The sequence below is a fragment of the Daktulosphaira vitifoliae genome, unplaced genomic scaffold (genome assembly GCF_025091365.1).
Source record: "Daktulosphaira vitifoliae isolate Bord-2020 unplaced genomic scaffold, ASM2509136v1 Scaffold_3, whole genome shotgun sequence".
In the NCBI taxonomy this organism is placed as follows: domain Eukaryota; kingdom Metazoa; phylum Arthropoda; class Insecta; order Hemiptera; family Phylloxeridae; genus Daktulosphaira; species Daktulosphaira vitifoliae.
Window position 1 is genome coordinate 18,133,377 of NW_026099574.1, and position 27,089 is coordinate 18,160,465.

Genomic DNA, 27,089 nt, shown 5'->3' on the forward strand with positions numbered 1-27,089 from the left:
ATATTTTTAACACACCCATAATAATAAAATTCTACACTTATCTACACAAAAATACTATTTTCATTCTAATTTTATAAAAATTCTATCAAAATCAAATAATTAAAATTTTGTGAACAGAAAACACTGACATGAAACTTTATCAATGTACTTGAACTGTATATCTAGCCTTTTCACGGATGTATGTTACAAATTTTGTTATACATTTTATTTTTATGGTTACATTGTTTATTATATATATTTATATATGTATGACTGATCATATAGATTGATACGGACGTAGTTTTACTAAATCTTTATAATTCAATTTTAATGCATAGTATATTTATTAAATAAAATAATTATTCATTTAAATGTTGAAAGTACTAAAAAACATTATTTTTACTCATAAGTATGATTTACTATATAACGGTAACAATCAGTTGTCTCTAACTTAAGTGCTTACTAATAATTGATCTTGCATATTATTATGGCCGGTTTGGAATCTATTGAGTTGGCCCGCTTAAGGCACCGAGCATCTAGAAGTATTTCTGAAAATTATGCTACTAATGATAGTAATCTTATGAATCCCGAAAATACTAAGTTGAATCATCGAGAAATGCTTTTAGAAATGTCAAAAAACAAAGGTAATTAATAAATAAAAAAGTAATCAATTTTTTAAAAATCAGGAAAGTAATTGACATAATAATGATACCAAATTAAAATAATTGTTTTAAAGTGAAACTTTTTATTGTGTAGTTGGTCCATAAAGAATGCATTAAGTAATAATAAAGTGGCATATTATATCAATCTTTACAGGGAAAAATATTGTAAACTAAAATTTTATAATTTTACAGGAGAACTAAATAAAATTAAACATCATAATAAATTCCATTTATACTTAATATTTAATTATAATTAATGGTAATTATTTATATAAAAATTTGTATCAATAAAATAATTGGCTTTATTGATAACGAAGAAAAAAGTCATGGTATAAACATCGAAATATTCATAATTCATTTATAAAAAAAAATTATATGTATGGCCTTTTTTTCCTATGAGCATTGATATTTCTACATTAAAAATTCAATTTCAAAAGTTTCACTTCAATATCTTTTAAACTTATTATTTCATTTTATATATTTTAGATGTTATGGTAAATGAAACGGTGAACAAATGTTTAAAGCCAACATGTATCATTTTACAACATGTTGTAAGCTATCCTTTTATTGTTTTGAGAAGACAGTGTCAAGTACGAAAAAGTTTTCATTATTTCAAATATGTATCATAAAAATATAATTGAAAGATAATGTGTATAAACAAATGTAATCTGTTTCTGTACAATTTAGGAACACAAAAAAAAAGTTATTTATTTCTATCTCTTAAATAATAAAATAAAAATATATATTATAGATTTAGTAAATAGAACATTTTTCACCGAAAATATTTTATCATCATCTCTTTAGCTTCAATATCAACTATTTGGTGTCAACCTTGCAATTTTAAAAGGATTTTTTACTACTTGTCAACCCAACACAGCTATATTTTGGCTGATAAAGCCAGCTTACTGGCTTATTATTATTAAATCTCCCGTATGATCACTTATTCAGAAACCAACAGCAAATAGCTGAAGTGAAGACTGAATAATACACTGTACCATACCACGTCCAATGTATTTCATTACTTATCATTTATATTAATGGGCTATCAAATAAAACTATAATATTTGTTAATAACATTACAGTTGTTAATAGTGAGAACGTACTCGGACTGGTTCTTACGTTAGACGTATAATAATTCCCCATTACATTAGTAGTGTAGATATCTGTACTATCAATCGATCAGATGACCCACGAACACATCACGCATGCACATAACTACACAGTTCACTATACTTATTTTATACTATACAACATAGATCATTGATTTTTGGCAGGCAAACTCTTCTATCTCCAGTGATTCTATTTAAACGGCAGTACACTACATAGTCTGATTGGTATTAAGTGCATTTAACCAGTTCCAGTACTCACTATAATATTTAGTGCCCCTGTCCTTAACAATATTAATAACTTAAAATGAGACTACTGTAATTTTTACACTGTACCCTTCAATTGTATTTAACTTCTGCATAAAATAATAAAAATTGAATCATGTTTTTAACTTATATAAACAAATTTTCAGTTGCACTATGATTCCACATGCTATCATATTGTTCCATTTACTTTAATTCCTGTAGCATATAGACTCATGAAAATTCAAGGTGTTGCAGTATTATGGAAAGGTTTTGGAACAGTTTTACTTATCAAAGGATTGACTATGGCTGTTGAAGCTTTTTTATCAGAATTTTTTGACTGGCCAAAGTAATTTAAATTTATTTTGAATAAGATTCTTTGTATATTATTGTAAAATAACAATATATTTATAGGGAAATGTCATCAATTACTAATTCAAAGAGTTTTGGAAAACATTTACTACTTAAATGGTAATACTTTTGTTTTTAATTCTGTAATATTAAGTTTATTTTTCCTCTTAAAACAATATGTTATAAACTTGTTTATAAATTATGAAATTTTTTGTACTGAACTACATAAGTTTTTCTATTATATCTACTCTAGAACCTTGTATGATAGACCAAACCAAAAAAAATATTAGAGATAGGCTTAAAAAATAATTAAGATACATTAAAAACAAAAAGAGTTAATAAATGTTTAAAATATCAACAGATTATTGAAACTATGAAAACAATCTAAAACTTAAATAATAGAGTAGTTCAGAATTTTATTTTATTGTTATTTTTTAGCCATATTGATATGGTAGCATTCTATGGATGTAAACATGTAGAAACTAGATTTAAAAAAATTCACCAAGCTGTGAATTAAAAGTTTGGATAAAAATCAATTTTTTTGTTTATTTTTACATCTCTATTTTTATGTCTTGTGTCATAGATATTTTACTGACAAAAATTTTAAATATGTAATCTACATAAAAAAAAATAAGTAACACTTGACTGAAATTTAGTTAAATATTCGCTAAGTTATAAGGCTTCAAATAAAAATAAAACAATTTTTAAGTTTTGCAACTTTTTTAAAGCTTTTTTTTGTATTTGAATTCATAAATTGGTTAATATTCAACTAAATTGTTTGTTTTTTTTATGTACAATATTATAATACTATTTAATTGTTTTCAATAAAATATCTATGATACAAGATACAATAATTTAATTTTTACTTAAACCTTAAGCTTACAAGTTAGGGAATTTTATTTATATAAAGTGTAAAAACACAGAAAGCTACTGTAGCAACATAGTCAAAAGTAAAAATATAATGGGAATTCTATACCAGCCTAATAAATAATTACAAAAATTTGAGTATAAGAAATTTAATAAATATTTTTATTCCTTTTGAAGATCGATTTATAATTTTTAAATATTCATCAATTCTTTATTTATTTAAAGTGTAAGTTTAAGTCTTGTCACACCATTTTATACTGCATGTCTTGTGGAAACTGTTCAAAGTATTATTGCAAGTGATAAAACTGCATTTTATGATGTTTTCAAAGAAGGATTTTTTAGGTTTCTTCAATGGAATTACCCACAAAAAGGTATGATGGAAAAAACAATACATTTGTTTTTCATTTATTTATCAAAAATAAAATAATTTATTTTTTACTAAAATATTATTATTTAATAAATATTTATAAAAACTTAAATCAAGTAATTTTAATTGCATGCTTAAAAAGTAAATCTCTTCAAAATCTAGGTGGGCGTTAATTTCCCATATCAGCACTAAATTTTAAAATCTTGAAGAATAAAATTTCATAATCTCTTATAAAATTTTAATTGTTAAATATTTAAATATTGTAGCAAAATAAAATAAATCATAAAATAATATTTAATTGATTATGTTAATGAAACCTCAAAAAATAACTAATAAATTAAAAAAAAAAAATTGACTGTTAGTTTAATAGAACTAAACAAATCTATTGTCTTAATATATAACCTTGTGGAATTTTTTCTAGTTATATTTTCTAATATGTTACAAATTTTACTATATTTTTTAGGACGTATGTTACCAATTTGGATTTTGGTCATTCCCACTGTTTTATATGGAGTTCTAAAGTATACATCTAATATTGTTATAAGTAAATGTGTCAAGCATTCATTAGTTAAGTATGAATTATATAAAGTCCGTCAAACTAATGTCACATCAAACAAAAATTCATTTGCTGATGGTGAACAGTTTGAAGCAATATCTGATTTGTCAGCCTCAGCTATAAGTGATGCTATACTTTATCCAATTGAAACCATTATGCATCGTCTTTATTTACAAGGCACACGTACTATAATTGATAATCTTGATACAGGATATTCAGTTATACCTATTTTAACTGGATATGATGGGCCAATTGATTGTTTTGTAACTACTGTTACACAAGAAGGACGATTAGGTCTAATTAAAGGATTTGGGGCTTTGATACTTCAAACAATTGTAGTAGGAGTGTTGTACAAAGTGATAAAAATAAGTCTTGTAAAAATTATTGATACTTATGACTCTTCAAATCCATCTACTTCAACAACTAACAATACTCATAGTATTCAACATAATGTAAGTGAGCAATTTAACGTTGGACCTTCAACTTCAAGATCAGTCATTCGATCTACATCTTTTATGATGTAATCTTGAGAATAAATATTTTAATTTTTCAAATTGAAAACTGTGTGTTTAGTTATGTTAGCTTATGAATATTTCATTAATGTACAATAATAGTTTTGTTATTTTGTTGACCTGTAAATTGTAATATTAAATAATAATTAATAAATTAAGTATTACAAAAGACATATTTTTTTTGTTAAATTTTAATAAATGTATATAGTTCATAGATATTTATTAATTTAATCTAGACAAGTTAAATTTTAAATTGTTGTAATATGGACAGTGAAGTATATACGGAGGGATGGTGGATTATTCTGCTCTTATAAGCATAAAGTAGTAAGTGCCAAAAAATTAAGAATTAGTTTTTATACTAAAATATTTGTTAGGCACATTTTTTAATTTCATAGCGTAAGTGCAATATATTTTATGATAAAATGATTACATGTATATGTATAGTTTTTTAAATATAAAAATAATTCTCCACAGAATCTCAATATCAGTCTATACTATAGATCACAATATACTAAGTAATCTCACAATAACCTACCACATTATACAGCTATTTTGCTTTATTAATTAATGAAGTTACACATACAACATAATAAAATGCTTTAAAAATTAACTGTATCAATTCTAGTCGTTTGATTTATCGTTTAAGGTAGATGATATTGTTACTTAACTCTTTTTTTTATGTTAGAATACAAACTATAATAGTATTGACATTGGTCAGATTGAAAATTTATGGATAGATACTAATAATTGGTCTTTGTGAGTGTTTAAATCTCAAAAGAATTAATTCTGTAAAGTATCTTGGGATCAAACTCGGGACTCCTTGTGTCGAAAAATACTTTTATACCCATTAGGCCAAGCGTACTCCTTACTATTTCTACTAATTCTGTCTTTTGTAATTTTGTGTTGTCAAATGCAACAACTATCCTTAAAATGTATAATTTTAATTTATGTGTGGCGAAATAAAATTATTATTACTGTTATACTCGGTATTTTATATTAATTAACAATGAGATTGTTAATTATAACAATGAGCTGCAAACCAATCATATTAAATATTGCAGAAGGAGAAACAATGAGATAAAAATAATAAGATGATTTAAAAAGTTGCTTTTCTCAAAACTACGATCTAAGTACTTACAACCTACAACCTTATTAGGACAATAATGCTTCCCCCATTTTCAGATGCATTTACATACATTAATATCTATTAAAGGTACCTATGGTGCTATAAACAGATGATTAGAAAAAGTCCTTAGCTCATTAAAAAAATCCTGAGTATGTTACGATTGCTGAAGATAACTTGAATATCAAGATTAAAACGTTAAACTTGTTATATCTAGTTAATTAATTTAATATAAGTTAATAAGTAATTAAAATATGAAGCATTATATAAGACAACTGATTTGATATTTATTTTGCGGATTTGAAGTGATATTATTTATAGTGATGTATTTTTATTTTTATATAATAATACATTATATAATATAATGTAATAAAATATTAATAAATTATTTACTGCAATGGGAGAAAAAATATTTAAATAAAAAATAATTAACATTTGTAGGGCTTATTTTCAAGATGCATAAGAGTGAAAAGAAAAGAAAACTTGTTTAAGATAAAAGGGAGGTAATGATTTGGTAAACTTCGTAAATATTCTTAGATTCAACACATTCAGTAAAGGAATATTACTATAAAAAATGTTTGTATAAAAAATTTAAATGCTTTTGAAATCCTAATTAATGGGAAATCATCGCATGTACGATATATTTTTTATATGAATACTTTAATACGTAAACATTATCTTTAGATATTTTGAAATTATAACATGATGTAGAAAATACTTTAATAATAAAATAAACCCAGCACGAGGGGTTGTGGCACAGTGGGGACGTGGCATATTTGGATCAACTATAATGATATCTGACAGTGATTAAAATCACTATCATAAAAAACGCATTGATGCAAATCTGTAGATAGTATTTAATTTTAAAAAATTGGTGGATTAGCTACATGATCTCCTATTTTCTTATTTATATCCTGATTACAAGTTTATGATTTATAAGAGTAATATATGAATAAATATATAAAGGGAAATGGTTTTATTATAAAAAAAGAAGTATGTCGAATGAAAGAGATATATAAATAGTATTAATCATATATTTCCGGAATACATTCAAAAATTAAGTTGAAAAAGTTCTATTTTTTATATGCATTTTTAAGTTTTGAACACCCCCTGTATAAAGAATAATGGTCCGATTTTTAAAAAAAAGTATGTTGCCTTAAAGAAGAATATAAATAGTACTCAACTTAAAAAAATTTTAATGATCCATACATTTTTTAAAAAGTTATAGCGTTATAATGTTAAAAATATAAAAAAAATTTTTTTTACAGAAATCGTATTTTTTTTTATTAACTTTGATGTCTGTTTTACCGTGAAGACAAAATAAAGTCGGAAATTTTTTTTCCATAATAAAGTATATTACATTAGATTTAATTTAAGAGATATATAAAAGTATCAGACTTTCCGGAACACTTACAAAAGTTAAGTTGAAAAAGTTGTCATTTTAAATTACCCCTGTGGACAGGTAATGGATCAGATTTCTAAAAAAATATACCAAATGATAAGTAAAGACACTGTGCATCTATAAAAAAAAATTATATTGATTTGGTCATTTTTAAAAAAGTTATAGTAGTTTTAAGTAAAAAAAATTTCGAAAATTAGCGATTTTTGAATTTATAATTTTTTTAGAGATTTCTCCCATTTACGGGAAACGAGGGAAATTTTTGAGGGTAATGTCTTCGACTAGATACGATTTGTGATCTTTTGACTGTATCGTTGAAAGAAATCGGTTCGGTGAGAGCTGAGAAAAAGTGGTAACAGACACAAAAAAAAAAAAAACAATAGAAAAACACATCATAGTAAAAATACATACAAGTGAAACTAATATAAGCGTGTTAATTAATACCTTCTCAGCTTCGCATCGAAGCTAAAATTAGACCTAATACAAAATTAAGTTTCACGAAACTATGATATTCCGAATATAAATAAATTGTAAAATTATATTAGTACCTATAAATTATTGAGATACTACAATCTTATTCTAAGAGTGTAATATCAGCAGCTTATCCTCTAACTGATTTAACTTTGCATTTTCAATAAATATTTAAACTTAAAAAAAAATCATCAAAAAATTATTTGGATATGTACAAAGAACGATACAGTATGATAATTTGTAACTGTCCAAGTCTCATTTAATCAGTTTCAAATTTATTTTTCAGTATTTCAATTTTTATTACGCATCTATTTATTTTAAATAAATAAATGTGTAAAAAAACACCATGGACATTAAGTTGCTAGGATTTCTTTTTTATATTGTCATAAATAAAATAAATTATCAATTTCTTAAGATTTAAATATTTTGCTCGACAAATATAGAATTATTATCTTGTTATCTACCTCGTTATTTGAATGGCTGGTGGTAATTAGTGATTATAATTCTAAGGTATAACTTGTGTTTATCTTGTCAGTTTTATACATGATAATTTGATAACGCAATATTTAAAATTTATCATTCGTTTAAGTAAAATTATAATATTAATTGAAATATTTTGTGTTTTTTATACTAAATCAAAGAATTTAGTTAAGTTTACTTTGGCGTCATCAAAATGACAGATGCTGGTGAAGGGGTAATATTTTCATTATTAACATAAAATTATTTAATAACTCAAACATTTTAGAATATTAAGATTTAAATTACATTTAATATTTATACAATAAATAAGAATTTTTATTGAGTTACTAATAATTATTACATTATTATTTCAGACACTTTTTGTAGTTGATGAAGTGAGTGATATTATTAAGGATTCTATTGAACATGTAATTGGAAGTCAGTTATATCAACAAAATATGGTTAATAAATGGACAGATTCAGTTGTAGAAAATTGTCTTACAAGGCTTTGTAAACTTGCTAAACCTTTTAAATATATTGGTTTGTATAATATGATAAATGAACAGTATTCATAATAGTAATAAATATTTTTTATTTGTTAGTAAGATTAGTTTCAAATTTTGATATTATATAATTTTAATGCATCATTTAAATTTAAATTATATCTTATAATAACTATTAGTAATTGTTTTGTCTATAAATTTAAAAAGAAAATCATTTTTAGTAACGTGTGCCATAATGCAGAAAAATGGAGCAGGATTTCATTCAGCTAGTTCATGTTACTGGGATAATTTAACTGATGGTAGTTGTACAGTAAGATGGGAAAATAAAACTATGTATGTCATAGTATCTGTTTTTGGACTTGCAATTTAAACATTATTATTTATCAGCTACAGTAAAATATTGTCCTTAATTAAAGCTTCTCCAATATTAAGTATTATAAATATGAACTACAAACCAAGTTTAATATATTATTTAATAAAATTTAACTTAAAAAGTAATATTCATGTTTAAAATTTTTTACCATTGTGGATAAACCCTTTGTTAATTATCTTATTTATATAGTTTTACATTTTTATACAAACAGAATTATTGTATGTAAAAAGTTTATTTTGATTAAATACTGCTACTAATTTAAGTTTCATTATTATAAAAAATATTATTTAAAATCATAATTGTCAAAAGGTTATAAATATTAAAGGCATAGATAGGTTTTAGAGAGACTATTTATGCCAAAACACCTCTATATCCTTTCGTTAAAGCACAATATGTTACTGAATTAGCTAAATAGACAGCCATCCTAGCTTTATTTTATACATACATACATACATATATATAGAGGCACGTTATGGCCGAGTCGGTAACATGCAGTGCTTGACGCATACTGCCTTGGGTTCAAAACTTAGTCACGGGCAGCTTAATTTGCCGAATGAGAGATCAGTTTGGTAATTGGCGTCGCTATTCCTCTCTACGGCGACAGATTTATCTCCCGTCCCGGATTATAAATGGTTAAGAAACCTCCTCCTTTGGGGGAAGCCTCTACGGCCCTTAATGGGCTGGTAAAGCAGTAAAATTATATATACATGTTATTTATATTAATACAGTTATGCTTGCTCGTAAAAAAAAATTAATCTAGTACAATATAGCTCGGTGCAATAGAATCAAACCAATTAATTATTTTTTAAATTTTAAAATAACTTAAATAAATAATAAGCATTGTTTTGTGGTCTTTTTACTATATATTTATAATATAATATTTATAAAATGTCTGAAGCAGTTGATTCATAACTCATTAAACTATGTTAAAAATAATTTTATAATACAAAATAAAATAATGAAACAAATATACACATATTAATATGTGTATTGTATTTTATTTGATCAACTACAATATTTTATTATTAATATTATTCACATTAACTAATTTTTTTTTAATCCAGGAACCCTGTACAAAAAATCTCCATTATCATCATAAAAGCAATCATTTACTTTATAAGTAAATCCTTCTTTCCATACATTTTTTGGTATTCGAATTGCTAATGGATATTCAGTCATATTATTAATCAAATGAGATGCCTCCTTTTTTGATATGATCATGGTAGACTCTTGAAAATTTGTCTCGACTAAAGGATGATTTAATTTATTATTGACAAAATTTTCAGTTTGAGAATTGTAGCAAGAATTTTTTTTTATCGATTTAATATTCAATTCTTCCAATATAAAGTGTTTCTTTTTTGTATCAGTATTCAAATCATTTTCATAAATTCTTAACAAACTTTCAGTATTTGATTCAAGTTGTTTTTGATCATTATTTACCACTGGTTCACCCAAATAACTTGTTATAATTTGACCAAATTCTTTAGGCTTTAAATAATCTGATGCTGGCCTCGGTATAAATTTTTCTGCTTCTAAAATTTTTATAAGATTTATTATTAATAGCAATAGTGAATAATACATAATATTAATGAAAATAAGTTTTATAAACAGTTCTTTATTTTTAATTAAAATATCAAATCATACCTTCTAATGTAATTAATTTTGGGCGTCTATCAGAAAATTTAGATAAATGATGTTTAATATCTTCAGGTAATGAATATTGTAATGTACCACTACGAAAGGACTCCCAATTATGTTGAACTAACTTATCATGTCTTATTATTTTAATGCCTTCATCTGCTATCCATTTGGACTTTAATATTTTCTGAAAATGAATGTTATTTGATCATATAATCATATTTTTATTAAAAAACCACAAGGTGAGTATACAAGCATTAAAATATCAAAAACTTATAAGTTTTGAATAACTTTTGATCTATTTATGACTTCATATGTACCATTTAAAAAATAACAATTTTTTTTTTGATGTTATTGTAATATATAATACATTATTTATATAAGAAAGTTTTTTGAATGTAATTTTTAAAAAATACTAAATAGTATTTTTATACCTTAGATAGGTTATAATAGTTAACAAAATATTTTAACAAGGTTGTATTAACAAAAATTGCCATCCTGAAGACTTTTTAAAAGAAAAAGGATACTTTTAAAATGCTACTTAAGGTTCTTAAATACCCGAATATTAATAAAATATGATACTAAAATCATTAATAAGCTATAGAAATATCTTGATTATTTACTTGAATAATTTCAGGAGTTGCAGGGAAACATAATGATAAGGTTTCAGGAGTCCACTCTTTTGGAGTTTTATTGTGTAAAAATTTTATTTGTTGCTTTTCTAAATAAGTAAGAAAGTTTGGCAGTGTCGATTGAATTTTAAAATATTTTCTTTTGATATTATAGAAAGATTTTAAATTCTTTTCTTTTTCTTTTTCTCTGAAATAAAATAAAAATGTAAAATACTCAATTTTTGAAGATATTTTTTAAATTAATAAAATTTCTTTATGATAATTAAAATTCAAATGAAAATAATTCATAAAAATTAATGTTAAACCAAATAATTACTTTATATATTCGTCATAAAATAAATGTGAATTAAGCATGTCATTTTCCCCTCCTTCAATTTCCTCCATTGAAATATCAACTTTATCTGGAGATTCTCCTTCTAATGTCATGGCTAACAAACGATTCCCTCCTGGATTGCCTTTTATTTCATTTCTACATTTGATTGCAAACTTAGTTTTTACACTCTTACGGTATGTTTTTACTGTATATTTAGTTGGAATATGTAGAACATTAAAAATCAATTTTTTAGAAAACATTTATATTTCAGTTTTCAAATATTTTAACTAGATATAAAAAATGACTTAATATGAAAAATGTATACTAAATTTGAATAAAAAGATAATCATATCTAATTAATTTATATGTTTACCAATCTAAAGAGAAGCTATAGTTTATAAATTTGATTTGTTAGAAGTCTGCTTTCAAATTTTGTGAATTTATGTTTGTTCGTCCGTCCTAATGATAACAGTTTTTAAATGATAAATTGATACGGATTTATTGATAATAACACAGACTATATGAAAACAGATAGTTCACTTAGCCGAGAACAATAGAAAAAAAAATCAAGCTCTCTGATTGGGCAGAAGACAAAGCAGTAGAGACTGTTGTACAATTTCATATTATTGTGCAAATATTTTACAATAATATTGTACAATTCCTCTATCAGTTACAAAAATTATCAATGATATTGGAATTAGTGACACTATTGCATTTTAAATACTTGAACAATAATTAATTATAACTGTTCGCATACTTATTTTGTTTAAATAACATTTAGTCTTAATAAAAATGTTTGTTTTTTAAATATTGTCTGACATTATGAATATTGTGTTTAATTTGTATAAAAGTTGACATTTTGTGTAGTTTATTATTTTATAAATTTTTTGTCAACGTTTAGTTAGTTTTACCTATAATATATGAAGCTGTAATTTTTTGTAAAACTGTTAATAGTATTACATTTTTTATAAAATTTGAATTATTTTAGATATAATAAATAATAATATAAATTATGTAATAAATTTTAAATTTTTATTATTATTATTATTGTTAGCCATTTTTTGGCCAAATTATAGCCATTTTCACCGTGAAGACAAAATAAAGTCCGAAATTTTTTTTTCCCAAAATAAAGTATATTACATTAGCTTTAATTTAATATATATATAAGAGCGTCAGTATTTCCGGAACACTTTCAAAAGTTAAGTTGAAAAAGTTAATTTTTTGTGAAAAAGTTGTCATTTTGAATTCCCCACTGTGGGCTGGTAAAGGGTTAAATTTATAAAAAAATATACCAAATAATAGGTAAAGACATCAAACATCTATATAAAATTTTCATTTTTGAAAAAGTTATAGTAGTGTTAAGAAAAAAATGTCAAAAATTATTGATTTTTAAAATTGTAATTATTTTGGAGATATCTCCCACTTATGAGGAATGAAGGAAAATTTTTCAATTTTTGAGGGTAAGGTCTTCGACTAGATACGATTTGTGATCTTTTGACGTATCGTTGAAAGAAATCGGTTCGGTAATNGTTACTGCTCGAGTCAAATTTAAGTAGTTAATAATTTACATTATAAAAACTGATAATTATTTAATTTTCATGACTAATTTAGGGATTTTGAGTCATAAATAAGGGATTATGGGTTTAATACCTTAATTTAATGATGTATTAAAATAATTTATGTCAATAATTATGTTTATATACGGAATTTCATAATATTTATGCTACAGAAGATTTAATAATGAAATAAATTAAAAGAATTTTTGCGCTCATACATATGGTTGCACTGATTTCACTTCTCCAATCAAAAAACCGTTTTGTTATTGGGCCAAGTGAACTATCTGTTTTCATATAGTCTGTGATAATAACTAAAACAGTGGTGCCTCCAATTTTATTTTGCTGGGGCACTGTTTAATTTCCCGCTCTTTCTTTGAGCTACAAGAACTAAGTGTGTGTAAATAATAAATATTGTTATCACAACAACTTAAAAGATTGATCAAAAATAATTCTCATGAAATTTTGATTGATGATGTTTAAATATATTCAGTATCTGTTCATTATGGTTCAAACAGATTTGGTTTTTTTTAATGACGCTTGGAGATAATATTTTTGACAATTTCTATCCGTACAAGATTACAGAACAATGGAGCCATTGTTACCATCAGAAGTCGCTCGTCTTATTTATGGTAAGAAAAATGCTTATAATTGTGTTTACTAAATTTATCAAAATAATACTGGCAATAGCTTAAAATATCAAATTTTATTGCTAGTAAATTTATTCTGAACAAATAACGTCTTTAGGGTTGTCTGACATTTTATTTGAGTTAGAAATACTTAGTATTAAGTAGTATTAACAACTAAACTTATATATATTTTTCAAGTATAACATTGTTTTATTATATTTTATTTATTTATAGGATATTTGAAAAAAGAGCTAAATGAAGATACAGCCGAGTGTTTTTTAAAAACATCACCTCATCTAAAAGAATGTTATCAAATGTTCCAGGTCAATCGTAATTTCAATTGCAAAGTTAATGGTTTTAGTTTGCATGATATATTTGATCAGTTTGGTGCAATGTGTAGTTTAAGTAAGTTTGTAATTGTATTTATATTTTTGTATATTATAATAATTTGTGAAAATAATTTTAACTTTTTGTAGTACTTAAATTTTTATGATTTTTTTTAAATATAGTTAATGAACATATATCAGAAGACTATGAATCCAAAACACTAATTGAAAAATTACAATATTTGTTAAGTGTATATAATAAAACACACAAAATAGATAAATGTATTGAAACTGAATTTGATTGTAATTATGATTCAAATAGAAATGTCACTGCTGAAAATAACACTTCACCGACAAGAAGTGTTGCAACAACTTTAGAAAATGTAGAAATAAATTTATGTAAAGAAGTAGAAAAGTCAAATTTCATAAGTTCAAAAAGTCATGTTTCATCATGTTCATTAATTGATACAACATCTAATGTTAATAATAATAATGAATTTAATAGTACTGACATAACAAACCATTCTAGTGTTCAAATAAGTCAATGTGAAACTCCTTCAAAATTGATTTATAGTTCAAAGAAATGTTTAACACCCAAAGCCCAACAAACATCTTTTAACAATTTACCATTTGTCAGTCAGCAAAATGCATCTGATTTGTAAGTGTAATTTATGTCATGTCTAAAAAAATTAACATTATGAGTAAATTTCCCTAAGCAATATGTATTCAATTTCAATATAATAAATATTTTTCTATATATACATGTAGACTATATTTTATATATAATAGCAGAAGCGTAAGTTTATTCAGTATTCTATACAAGTATTCACAACATCTAACAATTTTTTCACTCAAATACTCTTTTATTGTTTTATTTTATGTGACATTGTACACATAAATTATTTTTAAAGCCTACTTAAAAGAATTTATGTCATAATTCATATCTAAAATAAAATTTAATGAAAATAACAGACTATATTATGCCGTATCACAAAAAGTGAATTTGATTTAGAGTAATAGTAATACAAAATAATTAAAATAAAATTATTTTTTTTCGCTAGCTAATCAATATGAATAATATAAATTATTACATATTGTTTCCTTAATAGCAACTACTTGTATCTGAAAAAGTGTATGATATTGCACATAAGACTTTGAAATATCATAATTTAATGATATTTATTGTTACTATTTTAATTTTTTTATAATTACAAGTATATGTATTGAAAATTTAGTCATTAAAATTACACATAAGATTTTGAATATTTTGATATCATAAAAAAAAGAAAACAAAATGTAGTACACCTTTGATCCCAAAGAAAAAATGTTGTATTGGGTTTTAATTAATTTAGTATATTTATCACATGAGTTTTTAAAAAAATTGAAAGTACATTTATAGGAAAATTGTTATTAATATTTTGTTAATTACTGGAGAAGTAAAATGTGAGATACAATTATTTAAATAAAAGTTTTTAATTTAATTTTTAGTTCTATTAACAAATTAACATATTTAATTTTCCTATATTTTTTAAAAGTTATCTACTTTTTTCTATGTTATAAGTTTTATTTTAAATTAATATTTTTTAGTGTACCTTCTGATTGTATTCAAATACCAGAAGCAACACCTTTAGATTCAATGCCTGGATTGGCAAAAGAAGAAAAACCTAAAGAAACATCAATTATCGTTGATACTGGTGAATTAGTTGATACATTTTTAAAAGATAAAAGTCTTTTAGAAAAAATTGCCAATAATATCAATAAATCATTAGAAATTCATGATGATAATTTAGAACAAAGTGTAAAAATATTGGATCAACCTTCACTAGAGAAAGCTATTGATTCCACTCAATCAGACCCTCAGATTAAGAATATTTTGGATGAATTTTTAGGTATTTCATATTTAACTATATAGATATTAAAATTAAAAAAATTATATTTAATATCTAAATAGTAATAAAATTATTTTATTTAATTGACTATTGAACATTATTTTATAATTTATATAAACTTAAAAAAATGTATAAATAAAGCTTGTAATTGTCTATTTTTAGTTTTTAATGTAAATAATGATGAAGAAACTTCAAAAAATCAACCTGATAATTTACAAAGTTCTATAAAATCTCGACTACGCAGTGCTAAGAAAAAAGGCAAATTAAATTTTTTATTTATTATAGTATTTTACTTCTTTAATCTATTTTTAAATTAACTAAAAATTATGTTAATATTCTAGATGATACACCAAATAAAATTAAGAAAAGTATAAATAACTCCAAACACATATCTAGTAGTAACGAAGAATGTAAGAATATTGAGGATAGTATTATTCTGATTGGTGAAAGTAATGATAAATCAATTTATATTGATAATTACTCAGTGCTATCTAATCAAATAATCTTACAATCAAACATTTCGTCAAATGGACAATCATATACATTAGATTCTTCAAGTTTAACACCAGAAATAATACATGGTATGTTTAATATTTCTTAATAATTTTAATTAGAGAAAGTGAAAGATAAACTTAAGCTTAAAATTACTAGAAAAATTAGTTCTCAAGAAAAAAGTTTCTAGGTTTGTTTTTATAGTGCGAAAATATCAGAAAGTATATTTTTTTCTTCTTTATCTTTTAATATCATGCCTCTAAATATAAATCTTGATATCCTTTCCTATCCTTTGTCACTGTCCATCCGCAGTCTTTGCATATTAACCTAGACCTACTTAAAAGTCTTCCCTATAGGATCTTTTCTGACATGCATAACTAGGGATCTTTGCTTATGCCAGGCATAAGCATTCACTTACATTAGTCTTCTTTTTGTGTTTTCTTTAACTATGTGAGGTCTCTGAATTTCATTGTGTAAAATATTCTCCATTTATTTGTTTCCCTATAAAAGATCAGTTAAATATTTTTCGTTTTTTTGGTTTTTCTCATTATCCTCAGAATGATATAGTACAAAAGTTCATAATAATGTTTTAATGTAAAAATTTATTAATTTCTAGACAAAATTCTGGATTTAAGAATTTTTTGTAATCCATAATATCATTTATTTGCTTGTTGAATTATAGATAATATCTTTGTCTTAATGTCATTATATTGACTAATAATACAGTCACACAAAAAAAAATCTATTTTCAGGTTCGAGAGTCTAACCATGTTTACTGTATGTTTTTGAGGTCGCTGAATACGAATCTGAGGTCGAAATCATCCCATTGGGGTTATATAATATGGTAACGAGGTACCCGGGGGTGATTGTGTTATGATTTCAAAAGGTTAAGGAGTTTGATGTGAAGGGTTTATCGTTATATGGCTTCATGAAGGGTTTTTTTTGAAGTTATGAGAAACCCCGACCTAATGGGATGATTTTGACCTCAGATTCGGATTCAGGGACCTCAAAAACATATAGTAAACATGGTCAGACTCCCAAACCCGAAAATTGATTTTTTTTTGTCTGTGGCTGCATAATCAATCCCAAATATATAAATTGCAATACTTTTATAAAAGTATTTTCTTCTAATTCAAAATCCTGTTCTTTTCCGTCATTTCTGTTACTTCAGCTTACAATTAAGTATTCCTTATTATAGTGATCTGGCCTTTAATATTTATTTTTGATTTATATTTAAATTGTTCATGTAATTGTCATTTAAAACTCTTACATATATTGGTATCTTTTAATATGTTCAAGTCGTATCTGTCCATTTTTAATTCTTTTTCAGGTACTCAGGAATTTTTAGTTATACTGTCAAATTACCTTTAACTAAGTAGTGATCTAACAATCAGTTTCTCAGACCATTTTTAGATCTTATATAAAATTTTTAAGAATTAATGAGAACATGGATATATCTAGCTGACATATCTACCATATAATGCATTTAATGCTTTTCAAGTTCTTTTGTAAATATCTTTATGTGGGAACATTTTACTCTTTTCAATAAGTCCTCCAACACTTGCAAAGTCTATAAGTATAAGCCCATTCTCATAAGTAACATTGTTGAACATGTTTAATGTTCCTCATCATTTTTTGTAAGAAAGATTTCTATAATTTAAGACTTTTAAAAAAAAATTTGTGTTTAGTAGAAAAATATTTGAAGAAAAAAAAGTATTTTAATTTTATAACTAAACTGCTAGAAACCATAATTTATTTTTATATTTAATTATTAGGTAAATAAACATGGTATTTTATCTTGTGGTAAAACTCAACTGAATTCAAACAAGTTAAAAATGATGTTTTACTAATATATTAATTGACTGACTTAAAAATGTATTCAATAATTAAAATTCTTTTCATGTAATTTTTCATTAAAATATACATATTTTCTATCTGTTACAAAAAATAAATTGTTTTTAATTGGTATATTATTTCTATTTCCTATTTGTTTTTTAATTTATTTATTTGTTATTAAATTAACTTTATCTTTGTCATTATTTTGTTAATGTATGATAACATTTCAGAAGAAGACTATCCTGGAAAATCTAACTATGTGAAAATAGCACCAAAAATTACACCGTTGTATTTATCACAACAAGGTAATTTAATAAATAATTAAAAATTAATATAAACTTTTCAGTTAAAAAAAGTTAGAAAATTTTTTTACTTATTTTATTTCTTATACTATAAAATAATTAAATATTTTTATAATTATTAAATTAAAAGTTTATTCTCGTTATGTATTTATTTATTGATCCTTTTTTTTTTTGAAATTATAGGACAAGAAAAGCATTTTTTTCCAAAGAGAAAACGAAGAACATTAGAAGAATTTGGTGTAAGAAGTAAATTTAGAAGAACTAACCTTGCACCTATTCAACCAATGAATTCAATAAAACCAACTCCTTCTATTGTTATTCAAGTGCCAAACCAAAGTACTCTTGATGAAGCTCAATCAAAAAATGATATTATTATTGAAAATATTATTAGATTACCTGATATAACTAAAGAACCATTTAAAGTGAAAGAAAATATTTCTCATGATACACCAGATGACAGATTAAAACCTCCACAAAACAGAAGTATGAGTACACCTCGTAGACGTAGTACTCATATTAGATGCCTTGATTTTAGTACACCACAACCAAAAAATAGTTTAAAAAACAATGCTCGTTCAAAACTCTTTAATGATTCTCCAAAAAAAAATAAAAAAATTGATGAAGAACCTCCTCATAGTCCTATTCCAAAACTGCAAGCTGATTGGGGTTCAGTTAATGGCTTTGAATCAATGGTAAAAAATAATAATGTAAAGAAGCATTGGGATTCAGATATTAGAGAAATGGTAGGGGCTGGAATATTAACATCTGATGCTGATGCAAGATCAAGAAAATCACCTAGAAAAAAGAAAACACCTAAAAAAAGAGTTAATTTAAATAAAAATATAAAAGAATCAAAATCTTTGAACAACAAACAAAGTAAACTTGTAAGTGATAAATTATTAAAAAATAAAAATGTTAGTAACAATGAGGTTGTTGGAAAAAATGAAGAGACTTCATTATTAAATGAAAAAATTAATAAAAATTCATCTGATATAAAAAAAATTCAAAATGATTCTAGTAATATCAACCACAATGAACAACCAAAGCAAACAAATTTCAATACTTGTTATACTCAGGAGAATGAAAATTCATTAATAGTAGAAGAAAATTTTACAGCTAATATAAACAATACTCGCCCATCCATTGATGAAACTGCAGAAAATTTTACTGAGAATACCATTATGTCTTCTAATTTAAAACAAGTTGAAAATTCTTTAAAACATAATAGTTCAAATAATGTAATATTATCTTTGTGTGATCTTAATAATAGTTTTGAGAACTCAATAAAAGATTCTAAAACTGTTATTTCTAAAGAAATCACAACTATTAACTTGGAAACACCTTTTAAAAATTTGGAAACTCCACTAGAAATAAGTAAAGAAAATTGTATAAAAGATGTTAAAAAATCATCTCAGTGTAATCAATTAGAAAGCAAGACTAACACTAATGGTCAAAATAATCAATCCATAATACTTAACAAACTTAACTCAGATTCATTTGAAAATTCAAAGGTGGTTTCAAAAAATAATTATACTACTTTAATAAATCCTGTCATTTTTAACTCCGAAACTGGCAGCAATACAATGAATACTCCAAGTTCAGACTGTGTTTTGGTAGAAAATCCCTGTATTAATAATTTCACTTCACCAACTCAATTAGAAAATAAAACAGTTGAAAATGTTAAATCAACTGTATATCAAAATCTACCAAATCTTGAAGATAATAAAAAATTATGTGAGTTAAGTAATTCTATAAAAAATATTGAGAGTGAAAGTCAATCAAATAAGCATATTATTATAGAAACACCTTGCAAATGTGATGATTCTGCAGTTGATGTTCCTGAAACCCCTATTTCAAAGCTTTTGCGGGAATGTGATCCTAGTAAACTCATGACTCCAATAGCGTCATCTCCATTCAATTGTGAAGAATCATTAGAAACTCCATTAACAAAAGTATTCAGAGAAACATCTTATTTAAATCGTCCTCCTATTTCCCCATTTCCTCCTACACCTGGAAATTCGAGATCTGTTGATACAATAATATCACTACCTAGTCAAGAATTAAATATAAACTTTAATAATCAGCAAAAAGCTACTATTTTTAACTCTGAATCAAAATTAAATAATTCTAAAGAAATATCAGTTTCAAAACATGAGGTAACTTTACCTAATAAGAACAAATCATTAAGTAATATTCCAAAGAAAAACAAAGCTAAAAATTCTATTCAAAGGACAAAAAATGAATCTGCTATTGAATTAAAAAATATTGAAGACAAAAAGAAACAAGTGTATGAATCAGTTAAAATTGAATTATTTGGAAGTGAAATATCATCAAGTTCTAGCGGTGATGAATTAGACAAAAAAAAACAATATGATAATTTTATAACAACAAATAGCCTAACTAAGAAACTTGAAATACCAGTTAAAAAAGAAAAAAAATCTGGATTTAAACTTATTCCGCAGAGAATGCATATTAAAGCTGCACAACCTTTTAGTTGTGATGTAATACAACCATCATTAAATATGGTCACCACAAAATCTCAATTGACAAATTTTCCAAAACCAAAATTATTTTCTCATGTAGAATCATATAATACTAATAAAAAAACAATGAAGTCAATGGTACATTTTGATGACCCAGTTGAAATAATTATGAATGGTACGCCTAAAAAAGATCAAAATCAGTCTTCCATTATGACTTTTTCAAAAAAAAATATATCAAAAAAATCTAAATTGAATACAATAGAAACTCCTGAGCCACTAATTGGATTAAGTAGATACTTAAGTAAACCTAGTACACCTTACAAATGTAGGGCTGATGAAAAATTAACCATACCTAGTACTAAAAAAAAGTCTATTCTGAATGAAAATAATAGCTATGAGAAAAACATTTTTAAGAATACTAGTCATAATTTAGATAAGAATTCAGAAGAATCCTATCACCTAAGCAAAAATGAAACCAGACCCTCCCTTAGTTGTGTAAAAAATACATCCTATATAGACAATGATGATGAAGTTAAATTAATGTCTGTTAACTCAAAATTAAATTTAAATAATTCTCAAGCAAACTCCGTTTTAACACAAAGTATAAATTATTTTTCAAGCCCTATAACTTGTGATAAATCTGGATCAACAATTAATAGTAATACTTCATGTATAACAATTGGTCATAATGAAACATCAAAATCTCAATCAATATTACCTGATCAAATATGCTTAGCTGATTTTTTCAAAAGTCCAAAAATATATGAAATCATCACAGAAGATGATGAAAGAGAGGTAAAAAATATTTTATTACTAGCTTAAGTATTATGATTATTATTATTACTATGTAAAAATTATGTCACATTGGGTGTTTTCTAGTGCAAATATGACTTTACTAATATCTGATAATCAAAAAATTATTAAATAAAATTATACTCATTTTATCGGGAAGCTCTTGTATACATACTAAATAACACTTAACAAACCCTTAAAAGGAATAATTTGTTTTAATAAACCACATTATTGTTATTTTGATGAAGTAAGCCCTCACAAGCTGTTGTTTATATTTCTATTATTGTTATTAGTAATTGAAATTGTTAAGTCTATGATAGCACAATCACAAGTTATTATGTCTTTGATAAACATAGTAACTTCAGTGATTATTTTAATTTGTCTAAGATTGTTTTTTAAGTAACAGAAAAAGATTTTTTGAAAGAACATTAAAACTCTTTATCTTAATGAGTTTTGAAGGTAAAACCACAGATGTTGTACCATTGAATTCGCCATAAAATTTTCTATTAATATATATATTATTGATCTTTTACACAAAAAAAAACTACTAAACGAAGAATTTCTTTTTTATTTATTTAATTACAATTTAAATTTACACTTTTTTATAAAATTTCCTTCATTAAATTTGTTTTATTTGGATACTATATTAGGTGTATAAACCTTCAATCAAAGATCCAAGGATTGTGTTTAAGTGGTTGGATATTTCTAACCTCTTAATCACTTCTCTGTACTTTCTACATTGAGCCTTAATATGTTTTACTGTGAGCTTTTCTCCACTAGTTTAGCATATAGGTTATTCCGTATGATCTATAAGGTATCAGTGAGTGAGCTTAGTGTGTCCAATGCATAACCTATTCACCACTATACTTAATTTCCTTTTATATTTGTATTTCTCCAATCTATATATTAAGCTTTTGAATTTCCTATTAAAATATATAAAAAGGTTAATTTTTATATTTTATAACTTAAGATAGACATTTTTAGAACATATTATAAATATTTATTATTTATGTTTGAATTGCTATTTTACTAGGTGGTATGCATTCAACTATCACCAAATTTTGATTTACTTAATATACCTTCAGAGTTAAACAATTTTCAACAAAACATTTCACCATTAATTTCTAAAAATTTATTAAATGTTACCTCAGAATTGGAAGATGGTGAATTAGTTAATGATGTTGAAAACTTAATGACTAGTACACCTAAAGAAATTTATGATAAAAAAAATGTAGACAAACAAAGTAGAATTAGGAGGAGTCCATCTTTTTGGGAGGACTCAATACATTATTTATACAAATACAGAGATGATAAGCACAAAGATACAAGTTATCGAAGAAGTAATAATTATAGAGAAAATAGATATGAGCAAAAATATAGGTAATAAAATTTTAATAAACAAGAATTTTTATCATGATTAATTTATTTTTATTTAAAGGCAAACTGGTTTGTATTCTTCTTATCGTGATGAGTACTCACAACTAGATTGTCGAAATAAATATCAAAGGAGTCATTTTTCAAGCTACTCAAAAAGAGAGCCTCGAGAGGAATCAGTTAGAGAAAAAGATAAGTATAAAATAAAAGAAGACAGAAGAAGGAATTCACGTGATTATCGAGCTTATGATGATTATAAAAGATTAGATGAAACGGAAAGGCGTGGTGTTTCTCTTAAAATGTAATTATTCTATTTAAATTAACCAAAAACATTTAATTATTTATTTTTATTATAATAAAAACAATGGCATCTCATCCAAAAAATTTTTAGTTCAGTAAAATATTTTATTTCATTTTAAAATAAATTTAAAAAAATTATATATCCAAAATAAAGGTTTTGGTAATTTAACGATCAATATATTATATTTTTAACTCTACGTATAATATTTTTTAACATGAAGTCAGTAAAATAGTTAGTAACTAAAAATTTTCATTTGAATTTAATGTGGTATTATGCTTTATATTATCTGTTTTAATTTAATAGATGTTATATATTGGAAAAATTGTATACAATATAACACATAATAAATTATCATTCAAGATTTAAGAATATTATTGAATATGCTATAGTTTTAAATTTAAAAATAATTATGGTGTTGGTTTATTATTTATAGATTAATAAATATATAAACTTAAGATTTGATTCTAATCATTATTTTTTGTAAAGATATTAAATGGATGTAAAAGCAAAAATAGTTCAATTAAATTTCATTTGTTTTCCAACATTGGTTTTAAAAATTTATATATTAATTCATAATTGATCATTTATTTTACATTTTATATTTTTATATTGAATTCTGTGGTATAGTATATTAATTAAGAAAAACCATAAAAGTTCATAATGAATTAAACAGGTTTATATATTTAACAGATAACTTTAAGTTTAATTTTTTTTCTAAGTAAAAATACCTACTGCTTTAAGGAACCAAAATAATCCTCTAATTTCATGAAGTCCCAATTTTCTACATGATCTTCACTATTCTGTAAAATAAAAAAATTGAATATGATAATAATAAACTAGCATTATTTATTTTTATTTTTAGATCTCAGAATGATACACAAAAATCAATACGGGTAGATGACATTCTTAAAAAAGCCACTAAGAGGTCTAAAAGTCGAACAAATATTAATGAGGTAATTAAGCAATTGAAAAGTAAATTAATATATTAAATTTAATGACCAATGCTATTTATGCTATTAATGGTATCATGTAAAATTTTCATTTAAAGTGTAAATGTAATCCTATGAGTAAACAAATGCTACCCAAAACACTTATCTTTTTTAAAAATTATATACTACTTATATTTTTTGCTGTCACTCTTAGTTAAAATATTTTTTTCATTGTAACAAACAGTGTTTCACCAGGTTTTGATATATTTAATAACGTTTGATCCAGCAAATATTTTATGATACTTTTTTTTAAAATAATTTTTACTGTAAAAAATTAAAAATTGTTTTAAAAAAAAACCCAGCACAGGGGGTTTGCGGCACAGTGGAGACGTGGCATAGTTGGATCAAGTATAATGATATCTGACAGTGATTAAAATCACTATAAAAAAAAAACGCTTCGATGCAAATCTTTAGATAGTGTATAAATTTAAAAAATTGGTGGATTAGCTACATGATCTCCTATTTTCTTATTTATATCCTGATTAAGATAAAGTATGTCAAATGAAAAAGGGATTATTAAAAAATATTATTTCTCATGAAAAAATTATGTTGTTCCATACATTTTTCAAAAAGTTATAGAATAATAAAGTTAAAAATGTAAAATACAAAATCGAAAATTTTTACACAAAAATAGCATTTGGTAGCCATTTTCACCATGAAGATAAAATAAAGTCCGAAATTATTTTTTCCATGATAAAGTTTATTACATTAGCTTTAATTTAAGATTTATATAAAAGTGTCAGACTTTCCGGAACACTTTCAAAAGTTAAATTGAAAAAATTAAATATTTTGTGAAAAAGTTGTCATTTTAAATCCCCCCCTGTGGGCAGGTAAAGGGTCAGATAATGAAAGGTAATAATATCATACATCTATATAAAAAAAAATTATATTGATTTGGTTATTTTTAAAAAAGTTATGGCAATTTTAAGTAAAAAAAATTGAAAAAATTAGCGATTTTTAAATTTGTAATTTTTTTGGAGGTTTCCCCTATTTACGAGGAACGAGGGAATATTTTTCAATTTTTGAGGGTAATGTCTTCGACTAGAGACGATTTTTGATCTTTTGACGTATCATTGAAAGAAATCGGTTTGGTGAGAGCTGAAAAAAAGTGGTAACAGACACAAAAAAAAAACACATCATAGTAAAACCAATACCTTCTCAGCTTCGCATCGAACCTAAAAGTAATGTAAAAAAAAATTAGGACTGAAATCTCAACTTCCTCATCATCCAAAATATTAATGTGGCAATTGTTAATATATGTTTTATCTAATTATTTAATACTAACAAACTTTATAATACATATTGATATTAATTTATTTATAAATTTGATTAGTTATTTTAAATATATTTTTTTTATTGAAACCATAGATACCTTCAAAAATATCTAAAGTGGAACATCAAAGATTGCTGAAAAATGTGAATGTGGACGATTTTTTATCCATTGTTCATGGACAGTAAATTGAATTTCAATACATTATTAAGCAATTAACTACAAATGTTTTATAAATCTTGTTATTTGTATTCTTTAGTTAATAATTAATAGTTTCAACTTAATTTAGACTCGTATTCTAATTAATATTGAATATTTTTTATTTATGACATATATTTTAATGTATATAAATATTTATTTATTATTTTTTGTTATACCAAATTTATAATTTAAAATACATTTGATTAACTTTATGTGCTTTTTAATTAGTTAATAAATAATGAAAAAAAAGTTAGTACGAAAGTAAGAAATTTTTTCAATTTTTGAGGGTAATGTCTTCGACTAGATACGATTTGTGATCTTTTGACGTATCGTTGAAAGAAATCCGTTTGGTGAGAGCTGAGAAAAAGTTGTAACAGACACAAAAAAATAAAAAAAAACGCATCATAGTAAAATTAATACCTTCTCAGCTTCGCATCAAAGCTAAAAATTAAAAACAAATTATTTTAAATAAAATTGTATTTAATCTTATATATAAGTTTAATACAAATACATCAAGTGACTAAATAAATACTTAACAGTTAAAACATCTCTTTTTAATTAAACAATATTTATTTGGGAGGCAATTGATGACATTGTGCGTCAGTCTTTTAATACCGTCGTCTCGAAATTAACTCTCATATACCCTTAAAACTTGTTTCATTATTTCTATAAACTACTTTTTAAAAATAATAAGTTATAAAAGATAATTGTTGAGTTATAACAATATTTTGTATTAAAAGCTATGCAAATATACAGATGTTCAATAAATAAGGAAGCAGGTCAATTTTTACAAATAATAAAAACAATAGAAAGTCGTGCCTTATTCAATGAACACTATAAATACAGAATGATTTACTTATCATAAACCACTTAATGAATTAAAAAATAATAATTTTTTTATTTGTTTCTTTTAGTTCAATGTTTCTCTCAACTTTTCATGTTTATTCCTTATAGGGGTGTCAATTTTAATTTCTCAAATAGAATCATCCCTAATTAACTAGCTTAAGTATAGTATTATCTATATTTATTAATTATTATCTATTATATTAAGATAGTATTATCTTATTAAGAAAATGACAAATCGATAACAACTTTTAG

General features: G+C 24.2%; 4 protein-coding genes across 5 annotated transcripts; 3 read left to right on the plus strand and 1 right to left on the minus strand.

The window, feature by feature from the left end:
* The first annotated feature begins 219 nt into the window (after positions 1-219).
* LOC126902400 (mitochondrial outer membrane protein SLC25A46-like) lies at positions 220-4,857 on the plus strand. The gene is made up of 6 exons (XM_050679642.1): positions 220-623; positions 1,128-1,231; positions 2,161-2,339; positions 2,405-2,461; positions 3,434-3,579; positions 4,039-4,857. The coding sequence occupies exons 1-6, from the start codon at positions 467-469 to the stop codon at positions 4,653-4,655; spliced, it is 1,260 nt and encodes a 419-aa protein (XP_050535599.1). The 5' UTR covers positions 220-466; the 3' UTR covers positions 4,656-4,857.
* Positions 4,858-8,147: 3,290 nt separating this feature from the next.
* On the plus strand, positions 8,148-9,057 carry LOC126902403 (dynein light chain Tctex-type 1). Its single transcript, XM_050679645.1, has 3 exons — positions 8,148-8,330; positions 8,470-8,635; positions 8,820-9,057. The coding sequence occupies exons 1-3, from the start codon at positions 8,310-8,312 to the stop codon at positions 8,966-8,968; spliced, it is 336 nt and encodes a 111-aa protein (XP_050535602.1). The 5' UTR covers positions 8,148-8,309; the 3' UTR covers positions 8,969-9,057.
* An 865-nt stretch (positions 9,058-9,922) lies between these two features.
* Positions 9,923-12,014, minus strand: LOC126902401 (uncharacterized). The gene is made up of 4 exons (XM_050679643.1): positions 11,558-12,014; positions 11,233-11,428; positions 10,616-10,796; positions 9,923-10,503 (listed from the first exon to the last, which is right to left on the minus strand). The coding sequence occupies exons 1-4, from the start codon at positions 11,812-11,814 to the stop codon at positions 10,016-10,018; spliced, it is 1,122 nt and encodes a 373-aa protein (XP_050535600.1). The 5' UTR covers positions 11,815-12,014; the 3' UTR covers positions 9,923-10,015.
* Positions 12,015-13,518: 1,504 nt separating this feature from the next.
* LOC126903160 (putative uncharacterized protein DDB_G0282133) lies at positions 13,519-26,203 on the plus strand. Of its 2 annotated transcripts, none has more exons than XM_050681177.1 (12): positions 13,519-13,739; positions 13,971-14,141; positions 14,246-14,720; positions 15,650-15,951; positions 16,114-16,209; positions 16,293-16,532; positions 18,513-18,584; positions 18,765-21,859; positions 22,890-23,236; positions 23,295-23,531; positions 24,394-24,484; positions 25,889-26,203. In XM_050681177.1, the coding sequence occupies exons 1-12, from the start codon at positions 13,697-13,699 to the stop codon at positions 25,976-25,978; spliced, it is 5,259 nt and encodes a 1,752-aa protein (XP_050537134.1). In that variant the 5' UTR covers positions 13,519-13,696; the 3' UTR covers positions 25,979-26,203. The 2 variants fall into 2 exon arrangements, with proteins under 2 accessions (XP_050537134.1, XP_050537133.1); XM_050681176.1 differs by having other exon boundaries at positions 13,520-13,739; positions 18,510-18,584.
* Positions 26,204-27,089: the final 886 nt, after the last annotated feature.

What these genes read in the sequence shown, in the direction of transcription:
- LOC126902400 (XM_050679642.1), top strand. Translation starts at nt 467, where the DNA reads ATGGCCGGTTTGGAATCTATTGAGTTGGCCCGCTTAAGGCACCGAGCA. An exon ending in TTTTGAGAAGACAGTGTCAA is followed by an intron (nt 1,232 to 2,160) that starts GTACGAAAAAGT and finishes ACAAATTTTCAG; the next exon opens with TTGCACTATGATTCCACATG. An exon ending in ATGGAATTACCCACAAAAAG is followed by an intron (nt 3,580 to 4,038) that starts GTATGATGGAAA and finishes TATATTTTTTAG; the next exon opens with GACGTATGTTACCAATTTGG.
- LOC126902403 (XM_050679645.1), top strand. Translation starts at nt 8,310, where the DNA reads ATGACAGATGCTGGTGAAGGG. An exon ending in TGACAGATGCTGGTGAAGGG is followed by an intron (nt 8,331 to 8,469) that starts GTAATATTTTCA and finishes TTATTATTTCAG; the next exon opens with ACACTTTTTGTAGTTGATGA. An exon ending in TAAACCTTTTAAATATATTG is followed by an intron (nt 8,636 to 8,819) that starts GTTTGTATAATA and finishes AATCATTTTTAG; the next exon opens with TAACGTGTGCCATAATGCAG.
- LOC126902401 (XM_050679643.1), bottom strand. Translation starts at nt 11,814, where the DNA reads ATGTTTTCTAAAAAATTGATTTTTAATGTTCTACATATTCCAACTAAA. An exon ending in CAACTCCTGAAATTATTCAA is followed by an intron (nt 10,797 to 11,232) that starts GTAAATAATCAA and finishes ATTCATTTTCAG; the next exon opens with AAAATATTAAAGTCCAAATG. An exon ending in AAAATTAATTACATTAGAAG is followed by an intron (nt 10,504 to 10,615) that starts GTATGATTTGAT and finishes TAAAAATTTTAG; the next exon opens with AAGCAGAAAAATTTATACCG.
- LOC126903160 (XM_050681176.1), top strand. Translation starts at nt 13,697, where the DNA reads ATGGAGCCATTGTTACCATCAGAAGTCGCTCGTCTTATTTATG. An exon ending in ACGCAGTGCTAAGAAAAAAG is followed by an intron (nt 16,210 to 16,292) that starts GCAAATTAAATT and finishes TTAATATTCTAG; the next exon opens with ATGATACACCAAATAAAATT. An exon ending in GTTGTATTTATCACAACAAG is followed by an intron (nt 18,585 to 18,764) that starts GTAATTTAATAA and finishes TTGAAATTATAG; the next exon opens with GACAAGAAAAGCATTTTTTT.